At 43.9% G+C, this 23,608-nt stretch overlaps 1 protein-coding gene across 1 annotated transcript in view; it reads left to right on the plus strand.

The window, feature by feature from the left end:
* Positions 1-2,756: 2,756 nt before the first annotated feature.
* The window catches only part of USF3 (upstream transcription factor family member 3), a 30,459-nt gene continuing 9,607 nt past the window's right edge, over positions 2,757-23,608 (plus strand). Inside the window, 7 exon segments of the mRNA XM_030471960.1 lie at positions 2,757-2,857; positions 15,856-15,920; positions 16,523-16,551; positions 17,370-17,452; positions 18,074-18,170; positions 19,287-21,841; positions 21,843-23,607. Coding sequence (XP_030327820.1) covers positions 2,810-2,857; positions 15,856-15,920; positions 16,523-16,551; positions 17,370-17,452; positions 18,074-18,170; positions 19,287-21,841; positions 21,843-23,607 — 4,642 coding nt within the window. The 5' untranslated portion in view covers positions 2,757-2,809.

Below are 23,608 nucleotides of genomic sequence, written 5' to 3' on the forward strand. Positions count from 1 at the left end.
TTTCTGCTTCTCTCCTGCTTTGACATGGCATTTATGAACTGATAAGTTGCACTGTGGTACAGTTTCTGGGAAAAAAGAAATGTTACCCTTAATACTCTATCCACTTATTTACATTCCTCTGGAAACTCCTTTAGCAGTAGATGGAGTTGCTTGCATTCATGCATTAGGATAGAATGCAAAACCAAAGCTGGGCCCGCAAAACTTGACTGTGGTTGTGAGCTGCTGCTCCCAGCTATCTTCCCTGACCTCTGCTGGAGGGCCTGGAGGACACCGCTGGAGATGAACCTGCATCACTCTGGCCTCACCAGCAGCTGCACAGGCTGGAAGGCTTCTGCTGTACTTAAACTGCTGCAGTGGTTCTCCAAACCATTCCACTTTTATTGATCTCTGTCATGGTTCTTTCCCTCTCCACCGTCATCCCAGTCACCTCTCTAACAGCCTGTACACTGTTAGACAGGCTTCTCCTGTAGAGGGAAACCAGCAGATACCCCTGATCATTTGTGTTGCCCTTTCCCAAAGCTGTGCTGGTTCTACAGGCAGTTCCATTGCCCTTCCTGTATTGGGTATGTACTGTGTCCTTGTAATGACTTACAGTGCACTATTATCTCTCAGTTAGAACAGTTTGCTGCTTGCTTTGTTGTTACTGAGATGATGATTTAAAGAACAGTACCAATGCTGGGATCTAGTGATAGGTGGTAAGTCAAGTCATTCACTTCACATGAAAAATTGGGATTGTTGGTTTTCCCCCAGTGTGTACATCACCCTATTTACCTGTGCTGGATATAATTTGCTGTTACAGTGCCCAGTCATTCCTTATTCTTACTGCCTTGGGTAAATTTTCATCTTGTTCTTCCTTTTGAAAATGGTGTTGAGGAGTATGACCCCAGCATAAATTTTTGACTCCACTGCTAACCTCTCACTAGGGTGAAAGCTGATCTTCTATTCTACGCCTTATGATTTCTGTCTTCTAATCAGTTCTCTATCCCTGTGGGATACTATCCTCTGATCCTGCAGTAGCTTAGATTGCTTTAAAATCCCTGTCCAAAAGCTCTTATGTGAATTCTTTTGAATATCTTATCAAACCAGTTTGTCAGCTGAGTGTTGTCATCTGTTTCTGGCAATACTACTTCTCATAGGGGTTCTCCAAATCTATTCAACCCATCTAGTGCAGGTGCTTTGTATAGGACACGACTGTTGCCTTACGTCCTTTTCTCTTGCCCCTAAGGAAGCATCAGATAAACCAGAAGATGGAAAGGTTCCTCTGTCCCTCTTTTTATCCTGCCCTCTTTCCTCCTCCCTTAGTGCTTCAGAGCATACGCTTTTACTACCATTTTGCCTGAAGGCATTGTGGCAACATCAGCCAAAGCTCTCTGTGCTGCTCTCTTTCATGTATATGGCCCATAGTGCAAGAAACTCCTGCACCTGGAGAAAGATGCACTGACTTGTCTTCTGATTGCCCTTCTATCAGCTGCTGTATCACATCATGCAGATTGAGGCCATTCCTGTTCACTAAACTATTGAATCCAAACTTGCACTGCAGCCAAGTATTATGTCTTCATGCAAAAAAATGTACTTGAGTTTGTCTTGGTTAAGACTATCTAAAATAGAGTTGAAACTCTTCCCCTGTCACACTAAAAAAATCATCGCATCACCCTAAGTTCTTCTAGATACTTGTGCAAAAGCTTTTTGCTTTGGAGGTGGTTTGTATGTTGTTGCTGTGTTTCAGCATTTTGCCATATAATTGCTAGTTTATATTCCCTGCCAGAAACAGGCAGCTCAGAGTCAACAATTTCCTGTTACATGTGATTTCACCCGAAATCTTCACTGAAAAAGTACATTGCCCTTTTACAGGGAGGAAGGAAGTGACTCAGTTTATATTGGAATAAACCGATGGAGCACAGGTATTTCAGATTTCACTTCCAGTTTGGTCATATCATGTCAAAACTCTGCTCTATATCATTATAATATTTTAGGAAGGTGGATGGATACAGGATGCTTTCTGGAGAAAGGCATCTATGGTTTTCCATAAAGCCTAAACATCACAGCTCTGCCTTTTCAGGCAGAAAGAAGAGCCTTTTGCAACTCCCAGGTGAGCAGAGATACGATGTACGTGTGAAATACAGTTTGTACTTGTAAAGCACATTGGAAAAGAGTTCCAGAACGCCGTGGAAGGAAACAACTGTGGGCTGGAAGCGAAAAGCTGTGTCTTATTGTGACCGGTGATTGAATTGGGTGTTAGCAGGAGAGAGTGGAGAGTTGGTGATGATTAAGTCTCTAATTTAGAGGACAAAACAACACTTTCCGGTCAGATTTAATTCACCGCGGAAGGCGGATGAAGGGTTTCATTGCCTCAACTAAAACCCCAGCGCGGTGTGGCACTGGAGCACCTGACTTACGGACCCGGTGCTGGCAAAGAACGCCGGCGCTGCCCCTTTAAGGGCTCGTGCCCGCCTATCGCCCCTGCGTGCTCCCCGTCCCGCTCTCCTCATTGGTCAGCTGAGGGTGCCAGTCTTCAGCAGTTCCTGTTTCGGCCACCTTAACTTGTTGACGGTTCTCACGCCCAATCTCAACCTCTCTGGTCTTTGATTGGGCCGCCCCCGCCGATGTTTCCTGGTGGAGAGTGGTCCGCGCCCGGTTCCGCCCCGCCCATCTGCGGCGGAGCGACGCCTTCCCCCGTCTCGCGTTTTTTGATTGGCCTCCGGGTCTCAGTCCCTGAGCTCGGATTGGCTGTCGTGTGCCGCGCGTGCGAGCAGCAGGGTGGGCTGCGCGGGAGGGGGGACTGGCGCGGAGGCAGCGGCAGGACCGGAGGATGGTCCCCGCGGTGGGGCCGCCGCTGCTCAGCCCGCCCAGCCCCGCTACCAGCGCCGGGTGCGCCCGCTGCCCTGCGCCCGGAGCGGAGCCTGGTGAGCGGGGACGGGGGAGGTAGGACGGGAAGGAGGAGGAGCGGGGCGCGGCAGCGGGGCCGGGGCTGTGGGGGCCGGGGCTGCCGGGGGCCGCCGCCCGCCCCTCCTCTCCACCCGGTTTGCCCGTGAGGACGAGGTTGGCAAAAGAGGGCGCCCCCACCCTTTGCGGGGCTTCGGCCGTGGCGACCGAGGCCCGCGGGCCTTCACGCACCCCCTCCGGGAGCTGCCTTCGGGCCTCCTCGCCCGCCGGTCGGGCTGGGGGGTCGCTCCCCGCGCTTCTCGCCCCGGGCCGCCGCGGTGGCCCCTTTGTCTGCCCGGTGTGGCCCAGCTGCGCCCGGCCTGCCTGCGGCGGCCTCGGTAGGGGCTGCGGGAGCCCCCGGCGGGGAGGCGGCTGCCTCTCGGGTGCGCCCGCCGGCACCGCCGCGGTGATGCTGGTGCCGGCCGGGTTTTTGCTGCGGAGAAGTTTTGTTGTTTGTGTCGTGAGGGTTGGCCCCGCGTGGAGAAATAAGGTCTGGAAACGCCGGTGTGTGTCATCGGGGAAAGTAACGAGGGAGGGTTCGGAGCGCGGAGCGTTTGCGGGTTTGGAATCTTGACTATCACAGACAAGTGACCGTGAAGCCGCGGTTCATTCAGAAAGTTCGCTTCGGAGGCAGCGAAACGTGGGCGCTGCTGCCCCACCGCAACATCTTGTCAGCGTAGGCCAGGGTACAGAACGTGCTGCGCATCACCTCTGCGTGCTCTTGCTGGGTGACAGCTCGGTCTGGAAGTCAGTCAGCTTGTGAGTGCAGGGTGAAAGTCCAGCTTTTCTATGCAGAGTTCTGTCCTTGGCAAACTAACTTTTCCTGTTTGGGTGGTGTTTGCAGCTTGGTCTCCTAAGGAAAGGCTTGTGGATGAGCTCTCTCTGTTCCTTCTCCACCTAATGATTTGAGCTCTCTGGCCTGTTTCAATCAAATCTGTCAGCAGCAGAGGTATTAGAGATGGGAGTCTTTGGTTTTATGGAAATCAACATCTGTCAAATGCACATCGCAATTCTTGCTCACGCTAAGGGCAAGGCACCTGGAATCCAGCTCCTTGTGACAGACAGCGCAGGTGAACCGAGTCCATCAGCAAACACATGGCTGAATACACCCCTCAGTCATTATGCCTTTTGTCTGGGGAAGCTTGTACGGAAAAGGCAAAAATAAGGTGAAGAAGAAGAGAATAGTGATGTGTTGAGTCACTGGCCATAATTACATAGAGAATACACATCTTTATCTGCCTTTTCACATAATAATAGCTTGGCCTTCTATTAGCCTCCACCCAGACGTATGATTATTAAATGCTTTTAGCAAAGATAACTTAATGGTTGCACAATTAAGCATTCAGAAGTTCATGGCGATCTAACAGCTTGGTTTGAAAGTGGTGATGTTATCCTTGCTTTTCATATACAATGCATCGAGACAGTCTTACTTACAATGATTAATGTTACACAGCACTTTTACAAACTGCAGTGTTGCTTGTCACTCATGAATTGTGTGCAGTAATCAGACAAATAGGAAGGAAGAAACTTCCCATGAGGAAATGGTTGTTATTGTAAGGATTTAGAATTTTTGTTTTTGACTCTTAACTAGTGCCATAATAATAACCCACAGGTACATTTTGGGGTGAAATAGGTTTGACAACTGAAAATACATTTGTCGCTGAATGGGAAATAAACTTAGAAGATGCTCATGTTGTGAGTGTGATTTGAAGATGCATGTATTGATAATAACGTATTGGTTATGTGAAGCAGCAGGTGAATGTTGCTAACTTGGAAGTATTTGGATACTTATTCCCTTAGAGACTTACTTATTCCCTTAGATTGTGGATACATGGGAGGATTTTAATGGAGTAGATGCAAAATGATGATGGATCCTGGAGGAGTGTGACAGCTGCAACGGGATAATCAGGATGTAAGTGCTTGATAGTGGCTCTGTTGTTTTGATTCCTGGTTTCCCAAGTGGTGTCCCCAGGAGCTGGCTGGGGACAGACTGAAGTGAGTGCCACTCAAGCGGTGCTTTGCTGTGTGCCTGGCACGTGCCTGCTGTGTGCATTGCAGATTGTTGTTTGTAGCTGAAGTTTAGTCAAATTCCAATTCCAAAGACATCTTATGAACAGGAAGGCAGAAGTTCAGTGAACGTGTCCTGCTGACACCACTGTCTGAGCTACTCCAGCTGCTTTTCACCTTGGTTTTTCTTGAGTGCTTCCAACTTCTCTAAAGGGAGGAATTAAAGAGCAACGTGGGTGGTTGTGGTGGTGGTGATGGGTTTTTCCTCCCGTGGATGTTGAAATCATAAGAACACCTCTGGCTTCCAGATATTGAAGTATAACGAATTAGGCAACAAAGAGATGTGGAGGAGTGCATTCCAAATATTCAAGCATGCTTTTAATCTGCAAAGTGTGTTGGTATAAGGTGTGTGACACTGTAACCAGTCACATCCAGCTTGGATGTGAATTAATACAGAGCATGGATTGAAGCTGGGTACTGTACAGGGCGGAAGAAAGAAAGAAAGAAAGACATAAGGAAGTCAAGGGCTGGGACATGCTGGGTTTGACAAGAACCATTCTGTTGCTTACTTGTTGTACAGGAGTGCTGGGGGTTTTGTAATAAGTGTTTGGATGCAAGATGGTCTTAAAAATAACTTTGTAAATGACATGTGCCTGGGGGGAGGTATAAGTAGCATAGCATTTGATATGAAGGGATTCTCAACGAACCATAGCTGTTTGCACTGGAAGAACTTGGAAAAAACATTGTGAAGTCTGTGCCACTTTGAAGGACAGTGAGTAAGTACCACAGCAGTGTTTCACCTGAGACAGTTTTCATTTAAAGAACAGTTCTGAACATTGTCCCTGATTATAAAACACCAATGGAGATATGTGCCTAGCTGTGTGTGCAAACCAGGAGATTAAATGAAAATGGATATGTAAAATGTGTGTGTGCATAGCATCTGACAGCTTTAATGTTCCTAACCATTTCATAATGGGTCCAGGGGTAATCCTCAGGCTTTTTACTTACTTACTTACTTACTTACTTACTTACTTTGTTGGACAGAGCCTTGGACCACATGGTTTAGTGCGAGGCGTCCCTGCCCATGGCAGGGGGGTTGGAACTAGATGATCTTAAGGTCCTTTCCAACCCAAACCATTCTGTGATTCTATGATTCTGAGGAAGTGTTGTACTTATCTCCAGACTGATGGACTGCTCATCCGTAGTTTTGCCAGTCACCTTGTAACTTAGTTCCTGGGCTAGCATTCTTCATCTCAGTCACATTCATGACTCCTTTATTCAAGTTAAGTCCCTCAGGAGTGCATTTACTATTCTGAAGGGTGTCAATCATAATGTGAGTTGTATGTGTGTGTGTGTTCTGGAAAGTCGAGTGAAAACATCTCAGATAGAATGGTTGAGCTGTAGGGCTTGCTTTGTTTCAGATTGTAGGAAAACATGTAAAGGTTACAACTCCTTGATGTTGTGTAGTGCCCAGTTTATATAATGCTAACTGGTTACTGGTTAACATGCTGGTTAAAATACAATTCCAGCTTTTCTATGTGCACATCATGTGTCCAAAGTGTACTTTGGTTTGACCTTACAAGTGTAGCGCTATTGTCATGCTCTGAGTAGGCACGAAAGTGATTCTGCTGGTGCAGAGGATTGACAAATTGTGTGTAAACCACATTTGTCTTGTATGAAAAGCTATGGCATTGGTCTTTTAAGGTGAATGAGTTACTTTTGCAACCATGACATACGATAGCAGTCTTTTACATCAGCCACGCTGTGTGCCATTGTGTTCACGTAAGAAGGAAGTAGCAGCCTGTTAAAAACATTTCATGTTTCCTGTTAACAAGTGCCTCTCTCACCCAGTTACCTGAGCTTCTGTCAGATTAAGTGACCAAAATGGAAGAACATGAAATGAGATCAGTGCACATTTCAGTCATGCCGGTACTCTGATAGCAAAATGAGTTCTCTGTGGTCCATCTCTAGAGAGGCTGGAATGACTAGAGTATGGATCTCTTAACTTCTAGCCCTAAATACAGGTCTTGTGATCTGAAAGTCATTGGCGTGGTGGGCAGCATCATGAGAGAATTACCAAAAACATTGCTCTTTAGGCTGATGACACTGTTAAAAGCAGTGTGTATGGGAAGAGGAGAGCTCAATTTGAAAAGTTTGGTTTCTTCTTCAAGTAACTGAAGTTTAAAGCGAAAATAACGCCCCTTTGGGGTGTTTGCCTGCATCTACACTCTGGAATGACTTGTTGGCTTAAGGGGCACTTAATTCATGCCAGCCTTCAACCTTTGAAGTTGGACTCTGCTTTCATGCATCAGTGAAATTATTAGGTAGAAATTGAACACAAATCTTGGATGGGCTGGAAGTTGCCTTTTGCTTCATACTACAGCTCTGCTTACCACTTACTGCAGCAATAAAATGGTGCTAACCCAACACTGAGCAACTCCGAATCATCAACAAGAGAAGGAACACCATTTCATTTTTCACTGTTGGAGGATCCATAATTTTCAGAGATGCTGTTTAAATATTATGTATCTGTAGTTTAAATGCTTGATTCTTCTATGGGAGTCTCTTGCTTGTTGTAAGTTCTGAGACTTGCTTGAAGAAGTTTATCTAGTTTTGGCATCATCTTAGGTCATAGTTACACAGACTTTAAGCCAGTGCTGCCAGTGTGAGAAGCAGCCTTGTACCAACATAAGCGTTTCCAGTGTATTTGTTTGGCAGTGGAGGATCCTTTATGATCCTTTTGCAGTCAACTTTAAGCTGAAACTATGTTCTAGTCTGGCTTCCTGTGTGAGTGCTGGTGAAGTAGGGGAGAGCTTAATTTAACATTATTTTGGAGTGGGTAGGACAGTAGGGAAGAGTAGCCATCTTACTGGGTTTCTTATTATTGCTATAAGGGCAGTTTGTTAACTAAAGAAAGGTAACTAGTGTCACATATGTTGCAGTATAACTCATTGACTCTGTTAGCATTGAGATTTGATAAAATAATACAAGCAAAAAAATTCATTTTTGTAGTGCATCAGGTTGCAACTGTTCATTGCCTTTCAGAACCCTGTATCTTACATCTCAGCATAAGGAGAGTTAGATTGAGAACAGGTCGAATGGCCATACCCAGAGGGTGGTGATCAGTGGCACAAAGTCAGCAAATTAGACAAAATATTGCCAGGTCAAGGGAGGTGATCCTTCCACTGTCCTCAGCACTGGTGAGACTACACCTGCAGTCCTGTAGCCAGTTCTGGGCTCTCCAGTATGAGAGAGACACGGGCATGCTGGAGAGAGTCTAATGAAGAGCCAGAAAGATGACTAATTAAGATACTAGACCTTATCTCATCCCAGGAGAGGCTGAGGGAGCTGGGACTGTTCAGCCTGTAGAAGAGAAGGCTCAGGGGAATCTCCTCAGTGTGTATAAACACCTGAAGGGATGGTGCAAGGAGGAGGGAGCCGGGCTCTTTCTAGTGGTGCCCAGTGACAAGACCAGAAGCGACAGGCACAAACTGGAATGCAGGAGGCTCCATCTGATCTTCAAGAAACACTTTCTTACTGTGAGGGTGACCAAGCACTAGAGCAGATTGTGCAGGGAGGTTGTGAAGTCTCCATCCTTGGACATACTCAAAGGCTGTCTGGATGTGGTCTTGGGCAACTGGCTGTAGGTGGCCTAGCTTGAGCCAGGGGAAGGATCACCTCCAGAGGTCCCTTCCAACCTCAACCGTTCTGTGATTCTGTAACACCATAACATACTTCAGAACCTAAGAAACTCTCAGAAGAGTGCATAAAACTAAAAACCATCAGTATTTATAGTGCTGTAGTCACATTTGGCCTACATGCCCCTTGGTCTGTCATCACTGTCTTTAGCTGCAACTGCAGCAGTTACCATTTGTATCCAAACTTGGAAAAAAAAAAAAAAGAGGATAATATCTATTTGGTGTGGTACTAACCCAATATAGTGTAAATATAGTGTGTTCAGTCAGCTTGCACGTGCTCCGTACTTCTCAGTTGCAGTTTCCTTGCTCTGCAGTGTTAGCTGAGGGCTGCAGCTCTGCCTTTGAGCTTCTAACCAATGGTGCCCGTTAACACCTGCACACCCATCCTTCTGTCTTGGTCTCCATGGCTCAAGTTCAAAGCTTCTGTTGGAGGCAGCTGTCAGGTACTTAGCTGGTGTCTGTGTCCATTTAAATGAAAGTGAGGGGCATTTGAGGGCTTCTTGGGTTTGTTTTTGTTGAAGTCTGTGACCAGAAGTGATGCTCAGTCTCTAGAGCTGATAATTTGGAGCATTAGGTATTGCCTTTATGTGAAGCGGTGGTGTCTGTCGAGGTCATGTTTTATACTTGCTGTGGCTGGCAACTATAGAGAGTCCCACCTTTAACTGTCTCAAGAGACTTTCCAGTCTATCTCACTCACTTTGTCTGTGGTTTTTCTGGTTTACTCTGGGCGGGGATGGGAAGACCCTGTGTTTCTTAGCTTGGAAAAATTAACTGTATAAGCTGTCCCTTGCAAAGGAACACAATGGAGATCTCCCACTTCAAGCTTGACTTTAAGATATTCTTGCAAAGTCAGTGTCAGGTGGCAATAAGGAGGTGATTTCAGACAATTACAGAAAGAAAAGAAGATGGAGGTAAGGCATTTTGATGTTATGGAATGATCTTCTAATGAAGTAAAACTTGCAGGATCATGGTATCAGTCTGTCCCTTCCCATTGTTCATTCTTTTCAGACCTCTGCAAAGTAGTAACTTGGAAATCTGGTTTTAGTTTCTGCTCCATTGTCAGTGCTAAATTTCTCCAATAGTCTTATTTGCTTTTTCTAGTGCTTTCAGAGCTACTGATTTACTCCTGGATGGCTCATGTACGTTAATTCTCCTAAGCTAAATAAGTAGTTCTGAAAGTGGTGGAATTAATGAATCCAGGTTTCCAATGGATATGGTTCCTAATGGTTCCATTTTCTGGTGTCTAACATACATTGATCTTCCTGTTAAATTTCCTCTTTGGGAGTGTTAAGAAAGTGTGCCCACTTTCCCTGGTCAGCTGGGCTCAGATATCTTTAGTTTGGACCTCTCTGTTAAACCTTATTGAAATAGTTTGCAACTTTATCCCTTCCAGTGTTATTCAAAACTGTCAGACATCCAGATCACGAGTCCTTTATTCCTGGAACTGAAGCAATTGCCCAGCGGGCCCACTTTATAGACAAGAAACTCTGAAGAGCAAAAGTGTGAAATAGCATTAAGATTGTGAAGGAGAATTGAGCCCCCTTCTGTCCCCTAAAACCTTTGGAAAGGAGCCTGGAATGAAATGTACATTGCAGATTTCTGGGGGTTTTGTTTGATTTTATTGAGTTGGGGGGCAGAGCATGTGCTTAAATTTCATTACCGCTAGTAATAGTGAAAGCACCACTGCTGGAATCATGTGCTGGCCTTTTCTGAAGGACATGGCAATACGCTGACTGGACAGGTGCTTTGGAAGTGCTTTCATAGAGTTCCCAGTTTCCACAATTCTCGAAGTTGATGGGAAGTTTCACTAGTTCTTGTAAAGTCCATGTGCTTGGAAATTATGTGTCTTAACAGTGGAGTTGGGGAGTAAGTTTGATTGGTGAGTACCTTAAAACTGAAATATTCTTTTATGGTGCCTTCTACCTCAGCCGTTTTTGCCTTTAGCCCCATTAAAATTCCTAGGGAAATCCTTTACTTTGGAAGGTCTGTGTTTGTAACCAAATCTCAGGATGGATCTCTTCTGCATGTTGTAAATGAGCTTTGTAGTGAAGACCCATGCAGTATTGCTTCCTGTATCATGAATCCTTGGCAAGTTCTTAGTTTGTGTCAGATTTCTCAAACCCCAAGCCTATAAGGTATTCAAGAACTTGACTGTATAATCCTTTGTAACTTAACGACTTACACCTAAAAAGATTAATTAAACCCCCTGACATATAAATTCTCTGGATGTCCTGCACGTTTCAGTTCTAGGGTATTTTGCACTGCTTGTTAGTTAGGGCTCTCAGGAGAGAGCAGCAAGCCAGTTTAGTGTGTGTCTGTGTGTCTAGTGTAGCTATTGAAGAATCACTTGATACCTCCTCAAGATCTTACACAGCAGGCTGAGAAAGTTGGGGCTATTCATCCTGGAGAAGAGAAGCTGCGTGGAGACCTCAGAGCAGCTTCCAGTGTCTGAAGGAGCCTACAAGGATGCTGGAGAGGGACTCTTCATCAGGAACTGTAGCGATAGGACAAGGGGTGATGGGTTCAAACTGAAACAGGGGAAGTTCAGGTTAGATGTCAGGAAGAAGCTCTTCCCTGTGAGGGTGCTGAGGCGCTGGCACAGGGTGCCCAGAGAAGCTGTGGCTGCCCCATCCCTGGCAGTGTTTAAGGCCAAGTTGGATGGGGCTTGGAGCAACCTGCTCTAGTGGAAGGTGTCCCTGCCCATGGCAGGGGGTTGGAACTGGATAAGCTTTAGGTCCCTTCCAACCCAAACTGTTTTATGTTCTTATACAATAGTCTTACTGAAACTTTATTGCTTTAAGTGAGAAAAAAAAACACCAAAAAAACCCCAAACCAAGCTATTTGAGTTTAGATAGTGCAACCAAAAGAAGTAAATTCTAAAAGTAGTGAATTTTTTTTCCATCTGTTATTTGTTGTTTATGTTTTGAAGAAAAGATTTCATAAAATAAGTTGCTGAGTAATACCTGCAAAGATGGGTGGTAGACAAGAAGACCCTTCCAACCAGCTTGGTTTTGAGTTTTCTACTCTACTTTTTCCGAACTATAGAGGATATTAGATTGTGTTCAACTTAAATCTCCAGAACACAAAATACCTTTTCATTTCTAGGGATGACACTGCATATGAATTTGTATTTCAGGTTGACACTGTAAGAGCTACAAACAATATTAAAGCTTGAGGGAACCTTAGTACTGAATAAATATGAATGTTGTGTTGTTTCTTGTTCATCTGGCTAAAGAATTCGAAATTTGGTACATTCTCTCTGCAAAAGATGCTCAGCTGAGTCAAGTGAGAGTATTTAATGTGAGTAAACTTAAAATACATTTGCCCCGAGTTTGTAAAGCAAATACATATGTTCTGCTTTAGAGAATCAGTGAAGGAATCTCTCCATGACGAAGTAAAGATAAACCCATTGTCAGTGCTTTAGTGATACAACAGCTAAGAGGAAGAAATGGAGACAGTATAAACATTATTTGTGAGCCCACAGAAGTCTCCACCCGGGCAGGTTTTTGTCCTTAGAGAATAAGAATAGGAAAAAAACCTTCAGTTCACCATGTTTCTTAGGGTACAATCTCTCAGTGGAAACACCAGAGTTGTATACAAGTGCTGTTTAACAAACTTAACCACCTCTTTTCAGATAGAAAATCAGCACTTGAAATACACTGGGTTAATGAGATAACGTGTACAGCCTTGATTTTTCTTATCAGTGGCACAAACCTGCTTTGAAACTTTTGGGGAAACATTGGTTGAATGGTAAACTGTGATAAATTTGACTTAAAGTAATTCTACATTGGGGTGAAGTTAGAGTAGTATTCATTGCATTCCTGTGCCCTGTCTTCTGTGTGAAATGGGCTGTAGATCCCAGTGGAACTGAAGCGTATCAAACACACATTTAAAGTTGTTTATGTTTGTGAGGCTTACACACTCCGCATGTGGTGGCATCTGGCTTAAAATGTGCAGGGAATGGCATCGCTCAGAAGCAGCTCATTGACGTAATTTAAAAGAAGGGCAAAGGAGGAAGGAAGAAATTAGGGTTCTTTCCATTTCCTCGGATCAAAAAATGGTTAGAAGCTGTGTTAATAAATTTCAGCCCAAGTTAACACTAAGGCCTTGCCGATCTTCCCAAATACTATGTACGATATATTGCTGAATCATTTAAGGCTTCTGCTCAACAGGAAGAAATAGGGCAGTGGAAAATTGCATAGATCATAACTTTGAGAGATAGAGATGCTCCTATTAGGAGTAAGAATTTTGCCGATTGGATATGTACCCTCGGCAGAAGAAGTTTGAATATCGGAGTATGGGGAGACTGTGTTGTTAGAGAGAAATGTGTGCTCTGACTTGCGGCACGGGGAGGACGTGGTTGTGGGCATGATCTGGACTGTGTGTTGGGAGAGTAGATGGAGTCAGGACAGCTGTGTCTGTTTTGGGGAGAGTAATTGTGGGTGGGTGCTTTTTTACACCCTTTACCTTCACACAGTTCTGCGTTCTCTGTTGCCCTGCATAGTAGCTGGCCACCTAAATTCATGTTAATGCTTTCTATATTAAATACACTGTAATTTGGTTCTGAAGTTGTATAAATTTGCAAGATTAAAAAAGCATGGTTGCTTGGTGAATACATTAGTCTTTTAAAAATGCTAAATTCACCAAAACCAAGACCTCTTCCATCTTTTTGCTCTGATTTCCAGCATACTTGCCATGGTCTAGTAGTGCTCTGTAACAGATACATCAACTCTTTCCTTACAGATGGTGCAGACAAGTCAAGAAACAGGGTACATGACTGCCACACGATGCAATCCAGCATGTTCCTTTTTCTGAGTGTAATGTTTGTGAACTTTGCTGTACAAGAACTATGTCCACATACTCTGTGCGCACATCCTTACCTCACTGAACAGAAACAGTACTGTGTACACTAAATTAAATGGCCCCCTTTGCCCCTTGAATAGCTATTTTATCTGATACACAAGGTATTGTCTTAATGATCGATACACAAGAGTGTAGCATTAGTGGGTAGCTGGTCTGCTTCTCGTGTCTTTGCTGGTAGCTTTAATGGATATAGATTCTGCTGGGCTGCTTTGACACAACTGAAACGAGGTGAGAGACCGCAGTCTGTCAGTGTATGTGTGAACATCTCTGGTTGCCAACAGCATGAAAGATGGCTGGGCTCTAACCAGATTTACTTTTTAAGTAATCAGAATTGCACACCTGCTAAACTCTCCCAGCTAGACTCTCCATCATCACCTGATACAATGAATGCAGCTAGAATAAGTAAGTACTACTGACCATTGCCAGTTATGCACAGGAGGGATCAGTTACAGATGGCTTGGGCAGGAAACTGGCTTTCCTGGCTTTCAGAGTTGTGAATTTTCATTAACTTGGAGGACCTGAGGTCCTGACTGGACTAGTCTGATTGTGTATAAACAAAAATAAAATAGTGAATTAAGCTAAATGGATTTAAAGGAGAAGAAATCTTGGTTTTAAGATAAAGTAACACAAGGTAATTTAAAAGAGAGTGAGTGAATAAAAGTGCTGAAGTTGCACCACTACTTTCTCTCAAAGAGTGTTAGCTCTGTCGGAGCATGGTCAGTGAGAATGGAGAAAGCAAACCTGTGGTGAAATACAAGTAGAAAATGATGCACTCCCATTGATGGGCAATGTCTATGGTGATTGTGTTTCAGATAGGCTATTTGTAACACCCAGTGGAGTGGTGTAATGCTGTAACTCATCTCAGGGAGGATTGCGGCTAATTTTATGGTGGTGTGAACACTGATGTGTAGGTGGAGGAGTTGAATTATGCTCCTGAAAACTTCAGGCACTTTCAGTTCCCCAAGCTGGATCTATTTGCAGGCTGTCACCTGTTTGCTTTACTTTAAGGTTTGCCAACATTTCCTGTGTCTTCGCAGGAATAGAAGAAGCACTTAAAGAAGGGATTGAGTGGTAAACAGCATCAGTCCTAATGTTTCTCCCCAGTTAATCTTTACTGAACAAGAGCACTACATTTTAGACTGGAGAACAGCACTCGAGTTCTGTTCTGGTACAATACAAATCACTTCTGTTAACTTTACACACACATGCATGCAAGTGTGTGCGCAGAGCCCTTTCCAAAGTGTGTGCTTCAGTGCTTTGGTAGCTCTCTCTATAGGTGGCTGGCTTTCTGGTTCATAAATATGTTTTTTGGGGGTGTTTTTGATGTCAGTGTCAGTAACGGTTGGTTCAGTTTACATTATGAACTGCTTGGGTTTGAAAGTTGTATTAAAACCCACCCCCACTTCCTTCCAGTACAAACAAACACCCTAAAGATACGAAGCCTGTTAAAAGATGATGATGAGCTTTCTAGGAGGAGCCAGGGAGAGGTGAAGCCACGAGGAGTCTGAGGGCCCATGGGAGGAGTTGCAGTAACAGGTTGGTTGGTGAGAGAACAAGCAGAAACAGTTATTAGAGCTCTGCGTTATCAAAAAGCAGATTTTTGGGTTTTTTCATATTGTAATCTACAATATACTTCATGTTACTTGCTCTATGAAATGAATTCCTCTGGTAGATACATGTTCGACCATCATTGACTTAATCTCATCTTTTGTTTATTTTTTCATGTTTTTGTTTGTTGAAATACAGACTTCTGATGTGTTCAAGCTGAGGCTGTTATGTATAACTTTATTTCATAACTTTAACTGATTTTATATACCTGAGAACGTAGGGTGTCACTTTTGGCCATTTTAAGTTGTACATTATTCAATAGTAAGTAGGTTTTGTAATTTGCTACATTAATAGCACTCTAAATTTGTATTTAATAAAATGTTCTCATTGTAGCTTGTATTTTGCTTAGCATTTGTGTTTTATTTAGAGCTGGGAATTGAATGCATGTTCAGCTAAGAAAGGCTGATGGAACAGAGTTCAGCTGTATTTACTCCCATTCAAAAACCAATCATACACTGTAATTTTCCTTCTTGCTTCCTTAAAGTAGTTGTGATTATAATTGGTTTGATATTTAAATTGAGGAAATGCAAACCAGTTCATCATAGACAGCAGGGCAGGTTCACAAAGCTACTCACATGAGTACTCACATGTGAGTTAATACTCGCATGACTAACTGCTCTACATCAAGGTGATGGACCTGTGCGTACACTAAAGTATGGACCTGTCCTTGTGGTCAAAGGCAAAATGATATAACAAATGCCATGTGCTTAGGATTCAGAAGAGTACAGTTGTTAATTCGTTCCCCAATTTTCTTCAGGCTCTCTTCTCCGAAACCATGCCAGAGATGACAGAGAATGAGACACCTACCAAGAAGCAACATCGGTGAGTTGTGCTTCTGTACTCTGTGGTCATGTCACAGGTGTGAAGTTTCTAGCTAAAGGTTTGGCAATGGGGTATTGATAAGAAGTTCTGAGGGTTGACCAGGGCCGTTACAACTTTTCCAGATCTTTCTTCCTTTGTAGTAGCACGTTGATCTAATATCTGATTGGTAGAGGAATCCTTCAGTCCCTGGTTAAATAGAGCGTTCATCCTATGCTAGGTGGCCATGTAGGATCTGATTTATGATAAGAAAAGCTTGGAGAGAACGTTGATCTGTCCTATGGGGTTTTTTTCAATCTTCATGGATTTTGTGACTCTTTCTTACGTCGTTAAATAGTGGGGTTTTTTGTATTCTGTATTGGTAGTGGGAATCAAAGGGCACCTGGGTCTTTCCATGAATTATTGTTAGAAACTATTTAATACTAATGTCTAAGACCTGTCCTTGTGAGCGTGACTTCCACTACATTCTTATTCACAGAGCAGAATATAATATTTAATATTTTTAGCTGTAAAGAAAATAAGAAGAGTAATATTTGTTTGTGTGCAGATTTTTTTTTTTTTTCCCTTTCTGTTTCACATCACTGTTTTCTCTTTGTGTTTCACAGAAAGAAAAACCGGGAAACACATAATGCAGGTAGGAACATTATGCTTTGTTGTTTGGTCTGGAAATAAGCACTGATGCTTTGAACTAGTAAAACAGATATTGCGTAGAGAAGGTTCCTCTGGAGGAGTTTACTTCACTTAAAACCCCACCCTACCAAACACCTTTCTGTGTTCTTGCATAGAATATCTGTGCAGAAGGGCTTCTTGATTGTTTGCTGTTTTCCATAGTACAAGGTTGCAGTAGCACACCCAAGTATGAAAGCAAGACCATCCCATTGGCTTTCCAATGCTAGTAAACTGAGAATTAAACTATTTCAGTTGTGTTTAATTCTAAAGGAAAATAAACGCACAGCATTCAGACAATAATGCCCATCTCTCTTAAAACAGAGACAGATACCCGACCTGAGGGCTTCAGGGGTTCCCTGTTAGAAATATTCCTGTAGCCTGTCCCTGAGGCACCCACCTGGATGTTGGCATCCAAGAAATTCAGAACACATACTGACTGTATGTACTGGCTGTATGTTGCAGGAGTTGCCTCCCTCAGGCCGAGTGCCATAAAACTCAGTTAGAAAGCATTATCAAAACCTGAATTTTGAGATGTAGTAACTCTTCCTTTGCACAAAGGGGTCCAAAACATCTGCACCTTTTAAAGGTATTGCTGCTTATGTTACAGCTCTCCATTCAATAACTGAGGTTTACTTTAGAGGAATTTTTTCCACTCTCAAGTTACTGAGGGTTCCAGTATATCAGGAAATGATGTATTTATGAGTCCTTACACTGGTACTAGTTATGCTGCTGTTGTGGTGACTTGCCCAACCAGATGACACAGCACATATTGTTTTTGCTTAGTGGAAAGACATCGAAAGAAGAAGATTAATGCTGGGATAAACAGAATCGGAGAACTCATTCCCTGCTCTCCAGCACTTAAGCAGGTGGGTGTCCATTCAGAGGTGTGTACAAGTTTCCTGTAAAATGCTTGTGCATTTCCTTGTGCAAGGAAGTATAGTTATTTTGCTATTTGTCTTCGGATGAAGGCAAAACTGTCTGAATTAATATGCTCAAAAATCTTACTAGTTACGAGTATTTAAAAATTATTTGTAATAGAATTCCTTTTAGCAGTTAAGAAGTGAACAAGAGGTTTTGCAGGCAGAGTAAGCATAGTTTCATAAAAGGAAGATGGTGAAGGGGTTATGGCATATTTTCTCTTACCATATTCTCCAGTATATTACTTTCAAAGTTATGCATACACCTCCCTGGATAATTGTTCCTTGTTTGTTTCTTTCCTAAGAAAATATCTCCAAGGCAGTATCGTGGAAATTTCATATGATGTATATGTTTGTTTGTGAACACAAATTTTAGGCTGTTCAGCAAGAAATGATGCTTGCTGTTTGGGTTCCGTGGCCTTAGTAGCTAGCTTTGGGCATTGGAAAATGTCAGCTCCAGCAACAAAAATGTTATTCTGTAAAAGCCCATGGCATTGGGGTCAGTAGCATCAATGGGTCTACCAACTATAGACTTTTCTCCTAATTTTATCTACATGTTTTCTTTTAAAGAGCAAGAACATGATCCTGGATCAGGCCTTTAAGTATATAACAGAAATGAAAAGACAGAATGATGAACTTCTGTTAAATGGAGGGAACAACGAACAGGGTAGGTACAGATGCTGCTGGAGGCTCTAGAATTTCTGTCACTCACTTCCACTGTGTGTCTGTTCGTACTGACTAACAACAAAGCCTGGATCAACACACTTGGGAATTCCAAGACATTGTACACATACGGCTGTTTAGAATATCCTGAAACAGGAAGCCAGCAGAATGCCCAAGTGTGTGTTCTTGTACATAGCTGAGAGAATATGAAGCAATTGTGTTGTGATGTAATTACAGAGCTTATAGGTGATGCGACATTCATCTAATAGATTCCATCCTGATTTAGTCTACTTTAGTGACCAGAATGATTTCTTACGAACTTTAGTTAGATTTTTTTCCATCGAAACAATGGGAGTCGCTGTCGTGCATAGAGCTATTTTTTTCCTTTTAAATGCTGTAAGTGGTAACAGCCTATTTTATAAAAATACATCATCTCAAACCTTCTTGAACAGATGCATAAAAATACAGTGTTGCAGGTATGACAGAAATAATCTCAGAGCTCATTTGCAGTTTGTGATTTTTATTTCTACCAATAGAATGGAGTTCTTAATAGTTTATTTTTATCTTGGTGATGTAATTTGGTTTGAAAAACCTAGGTGATTTTCCTAGTTACATGAGCCATCTCTAAGTGCATTGCTGGGTTTTGTGGCTGTATGTAAGTGCTTTGTATTTAATTTTGATTGTCATTTTTAGAAGTAATGAAACTTAATTGTCCTGGAAAACCATGAGATTATCATCAGTTACATAGAAGCAGTTTTAGTGTTTGCAAAGGAGCAGGGAAAAGAGCAAGTTAAATTAATGTGCTCATCTTTCAGTAATTAAACAATTTAATGAGTGTTCAGTTTCATCTGAGTTAGTCCTGGTGGCTTTTTCTAACTAAATAGTTTGACATATCTTGCTACTGGTAATGGAATAGTCTATGAAGTTCATTCACTTTACTGCTTAAGTAGAGAGGCTTATCAGGATAAGAGTCTTCATTTTTATTATGTTACCCATTTGAAGAGGTCATACATAATTAACAGTTCAATACTACATAGTCTTTACTGTGCAAGTCATGTGGTAACATTACCTAGTATTTGCTCTGGTGCTGATGTAATGGAGTGCTCTTGCTGTTTTGTAGCTGAAGAGATAAAAAAACTCCGGAAACAACTGGATGAACTGCAAAAGGAGAACGGGAGATACATTGAACTACTGAAAGCAAATGATATTTGCCTGTATGATGACCCTACAATCCACTGGAAGGGAAATCTCAAAAATGCCAAGGTCTCAGTTGTTATTCCCAGTGATCAGGTTCAAAAGAACATCATTGTCTATTCAAATGGGAGTCAACCCAATGGAAATAACCAGGGAGCATCTGTCCAGGGAATAACATTTAATGTTGGTCATAATTTACAAAAGCAAACAGCCAATGTTGTGCCAGTCCAGAGAACTTGCAACCTAGTGACTCCTGTGACGATTTCTGGTATTTACCCCACAGAAAATAAGCCATGGTCACAAACTACAGTTTCTCCCGTGGTGTCTGCTCAGACAGCTCCAGCAGGGAATGTTCTTGAGCTTTCCACCCCGGAGAATGAGCGAGGCGTGCTTACCACTGCTACCACTGGCTCGCAGAGCGCATCTCAATCTGGAACAGAACAGGAACTCCAGTGTTCTTCAAGTAATGCACTACAGAATGATCAAAATCTCCCCAAAAGTAAAAATGATGAGGAGGGCACTAAATTAACTAAGAAAACACTCCTCCAGGGAATCAGCCTTCCTTCCAGTGCCTCTACGGAAGCCTCCAAAATTCAACAAGTGAATGCAGCTTGCTCAGATACACACAATTCTAGGAGTGACCTTCAGGAAAGCTGTGTCATTTCAACCACAGACACAGCTGGTGTGCCATCTGTGGGGCTGTCTGCTGCAGATAGTTCTTCCTCTGTAAATGTCCTCAAAAGTACAGACTTAGTAAGTACTGCTGGGATGCCGGTGACTTCTGCAGCAGCAGGAGTTAAGGCTGCGACGGCAATAAGCACTCTGCCTGCCATTTCCCTAGAGAACTGCTGGTCTTTTTCAGGCTCTTCAGGTGTTGGCACTTCAGACTTGAAAAACATGAGTAGCCTTACACGGATGCCTTCAGCTGGAAACACACAGACCACATGGACAACTTTGCAGCTAGCTGGAAATACTGTTCAGCCACTAAGCCAAACACCATCTGGTATAATGACTGCAGTATTAAATGAGCCAGTTAATGGTGCTGGTACTGCATCTTCTGCTCACAGCAGGCCTTTGACTGCAAGTATCAGTTTGAATACTTCTCTGCCTGGGGATGGACAGGCAGCTGAACAGATTGTAGTTACCTTGCCCTCGTGCCCACCCTTACCTATGCAGCCATTAATCAGCCAGCCACAGGTTAAAACTCAGGCTGCAGGAAATCTCCTTCCATTAAATTCAGCTATGCAGGTGATTCAGATGGCTCAGCCAGTCGCAGCAGCTGTTACAGGAGCACCAGCTAACCAGAATGTCATCATTCTCCAGCCTCCAAACCCTGCTCCGTGCCCTCCGATTGTGAGAGCTGAAGTTCCCAGCCAAACTGTTAGTCAGCAAATTGTCATTATACAAGCTGCTAACCAGAATCCTCTTCCCCTCCTCTCTGCCCAGCCCTCTGCTTCTGTGAGAGTTCCCGTGAATGGGCCAACTGCAATTGCAAACTCCAGCAGCTCCATACAAAATGTGTCTCTTCCACAGACTTTTGGAGGGAAACACCTTGTCCATATATTACCAAGACCGTCGTCTTTGCCATCTTCTAGCTCTACGCAGACGTTTTCAGTTACGATGTCCAATCAACAACATCCTCAAACTATCTCATTAAACGGGCAGCTCTTTGCATTGCAGCCTGTGATGTCTTCATCTGGAGCTTCCAATCAAGCCCCTATGCAAATTATTCAACCCACCACCAGCGAAGATCCAAATACCAATGTTGCCCTCAATACGTTTGGTGCTTTAGCTAACCTCAATCAGAGCATATCACAAATGGCTGGGCAGAGCTGCTTACACTTGTCTCTCAACCATCCTCCCAATCCCACAACTGTCAGTAACCAGATTGCCACAGTTAACTGTGTGTCATTGCCAACTTCTGTGGCAACTTCAGTACCTGCAGAGGTTTCGGTATTAACTAGTGCATCCAATTCAATAAATGCTTCCCCAAAAAAAGCGGCTGCTGGCTTGCCAGCCAATGCAAAGTCCAAAAGGACAAACAAAAAGCCAAGCACAAAAAAACACCAAGCAGTCACCACTAAAGTGTCCTGCCCAGCAGTTTCTTGCAAAGATGCAGGGAAGGTGGACTGTACTGCTGTGGAAACGGTGGCAAAGCATTCAAATGGTGAGGGGCTGCTTGAAACCACTTCAGCAGTATCACAAGCTTTAACATCACAGGCAAGTGGTGCGGCAGCATCGAGTGGTGTCGGTGTTCCTGACTGTCCTTCCAAAGACACCGCGCGCTCTGAGCAGGCAGTGAAAACCTGCCCTGTCCCTGAGCTGAGCTCCGCAGAGGCACCCGCTTCCTCGCTGCTGGAGTCCGTGGTGTCAGAGCAGCTACCACTGGTCCCACCAGCTGACAAAGATGCTCCGCACCAGCAGGCCCAAGGATCTCCGAACCATCCACCAACTGACTCTGCCTCCTCAGAGTCTCCCAAGCCCCGTGACCCCCCCCAGCACCTTAATGTCCTCTCGTACTGAAGCACATCCCCAGGTTGCTGGGACGTCAGCAGCACAGAGCAGCACAGCAGGTCATCCCTCCAAGGCAGGAACGGTTTCAGAGCCCTGCAGCATTGCGCAGGATTCCTCAGCAGTGATGCAAGATGCAGACTTGCTGGAAGGACAGGGTCTAACCAAAATGCTGTCTGACCTCACAAAAGAAAGAACAGCTGTGGAAAAAACCTCTTCGTTTGCCGTTCAGGGGGAGCATTCTAATTTTCCCATGGAAAACTCTAAATCAGCAGAATCAAATGTGGATTTGCCCGACAAGCAGGAACTCTTGCTAATGAACACGGAAGGTGACGCTCTCTCCCAGCATCACTCCTGCATTTCTGATCAGGAAGTAGTCAGTGCTTCCCTTATCGCTAGCAGGCAGGCAGACTCCCCGATGTCAACTAGCTCTGGCAGCAGTCGAGGCTTCTCAGTTGCATCTATGTTGCCAGACACCACCAGAGAAGACATCACTAGCAGCACCTCAACAAGTACATGTAATAGCTGCACATTTTCAGAACAGACTGACATTGTAGCTCTTGCAGCAAGAGCTATTTTTGACCAGGAAAACCTTGAGAAAGGTGGCGGAGGAATACAGGTTAACATGAGGGATGCCATCTCTAAGTCAACTGAGGTTGCACCTTTGGAGAGAGAGCAACAGCCTTTTAAAGCTCAGCCAGTGAAAGAAAACAATGCTGGGCCATTGGAAGCAACACCAAACAAGTTCAGTGCTCAAGATACAGTCCAGACAAACGTCGATAGACAGGTTGAAAATCCAAGCTGCTCTGTAGGAGGTGTGGAAACATCAAACACTTCTTTGCAGATTTCCTCTTCCCAGTCACCAAGCATAACCAGTTTAAGTGTGAATAATCTAATACACCAGAGTCGCATTGTCCATCCACTTGTGAGTTGCTCAAGTTTATCCCAGTCTTCAGAGCCAGCAATAGTCCCTGCAACTGTGAGCCTCTCCCTTCCATCGAGCACATATGTTAATCAGTCTCCAGGACCTGCTATGATGAGCGAATACGCTCAGGAACAACTGAACGCTATTAGGGCAAGCACCATGCAGGCTTCCCAGCTGCAGGAATCACACTTAAAGCAGCAAAATCATGAAGGTCGTAAAGACTCTGCCAAGCGGGCTGTTCAGGATGACCTTCTGCTTTCTACAGCGAAGAGGCAAAAGCAATGCCAGACAACACCCATAAGGCTTGAAGGGATGGCGTTGATGAACCGAGCACCAGAGAGTATTGCTGATCAAACGCAAATGCTGGTCAGTCAGATTCCCCCTAATTCATCCAATTCGGTGGTGCCAGTGAGCAATCAAGGGCACACCGATGGCCTTAATAGGTTATTCCCACCTAACAGCAACTTCGTAACGCCAGCTCTGAGGCAAACTGAAGTTCAGTGCAATTCTCAACCATCAATTTCAGAGCAGCAAGGCCAGGCAGGGCAGCACTTGCAGCCAATTCAACACGTTCCTGCTCAAGGCATATCTCACCTTCACAGTAATCATCCATACTTAAAGCAACAGCAGGCTGGTCAGTTAAGGGAAAGGCACCACTTGTATCAGCTGCAGCACCATGTCACGCACGGGGAAAACTCAGTCCACTCTCAACCCCACGGTGTCCACCAACAGCGAACAATACAGCAGGAGGTGCAGATGCAAAAGAAGCGAAATCTCATCCAGGGAACGCAAGCCACGCAACTTTCTCTACA

This window comes from Strigops habroptila, chromosome 2 (assembly GCF_004027225.2).
Source record: "Strigops habroptila isolate Jane chromosome 2, bStrHab1.2.pri, whole genome shotgun sequence".
Lineage (NCBI taxonomy): Eukaryota > Metazoa > Chordata > Aves > Psittaciformes > Psittacidae > Strigops > Strigops habroptila.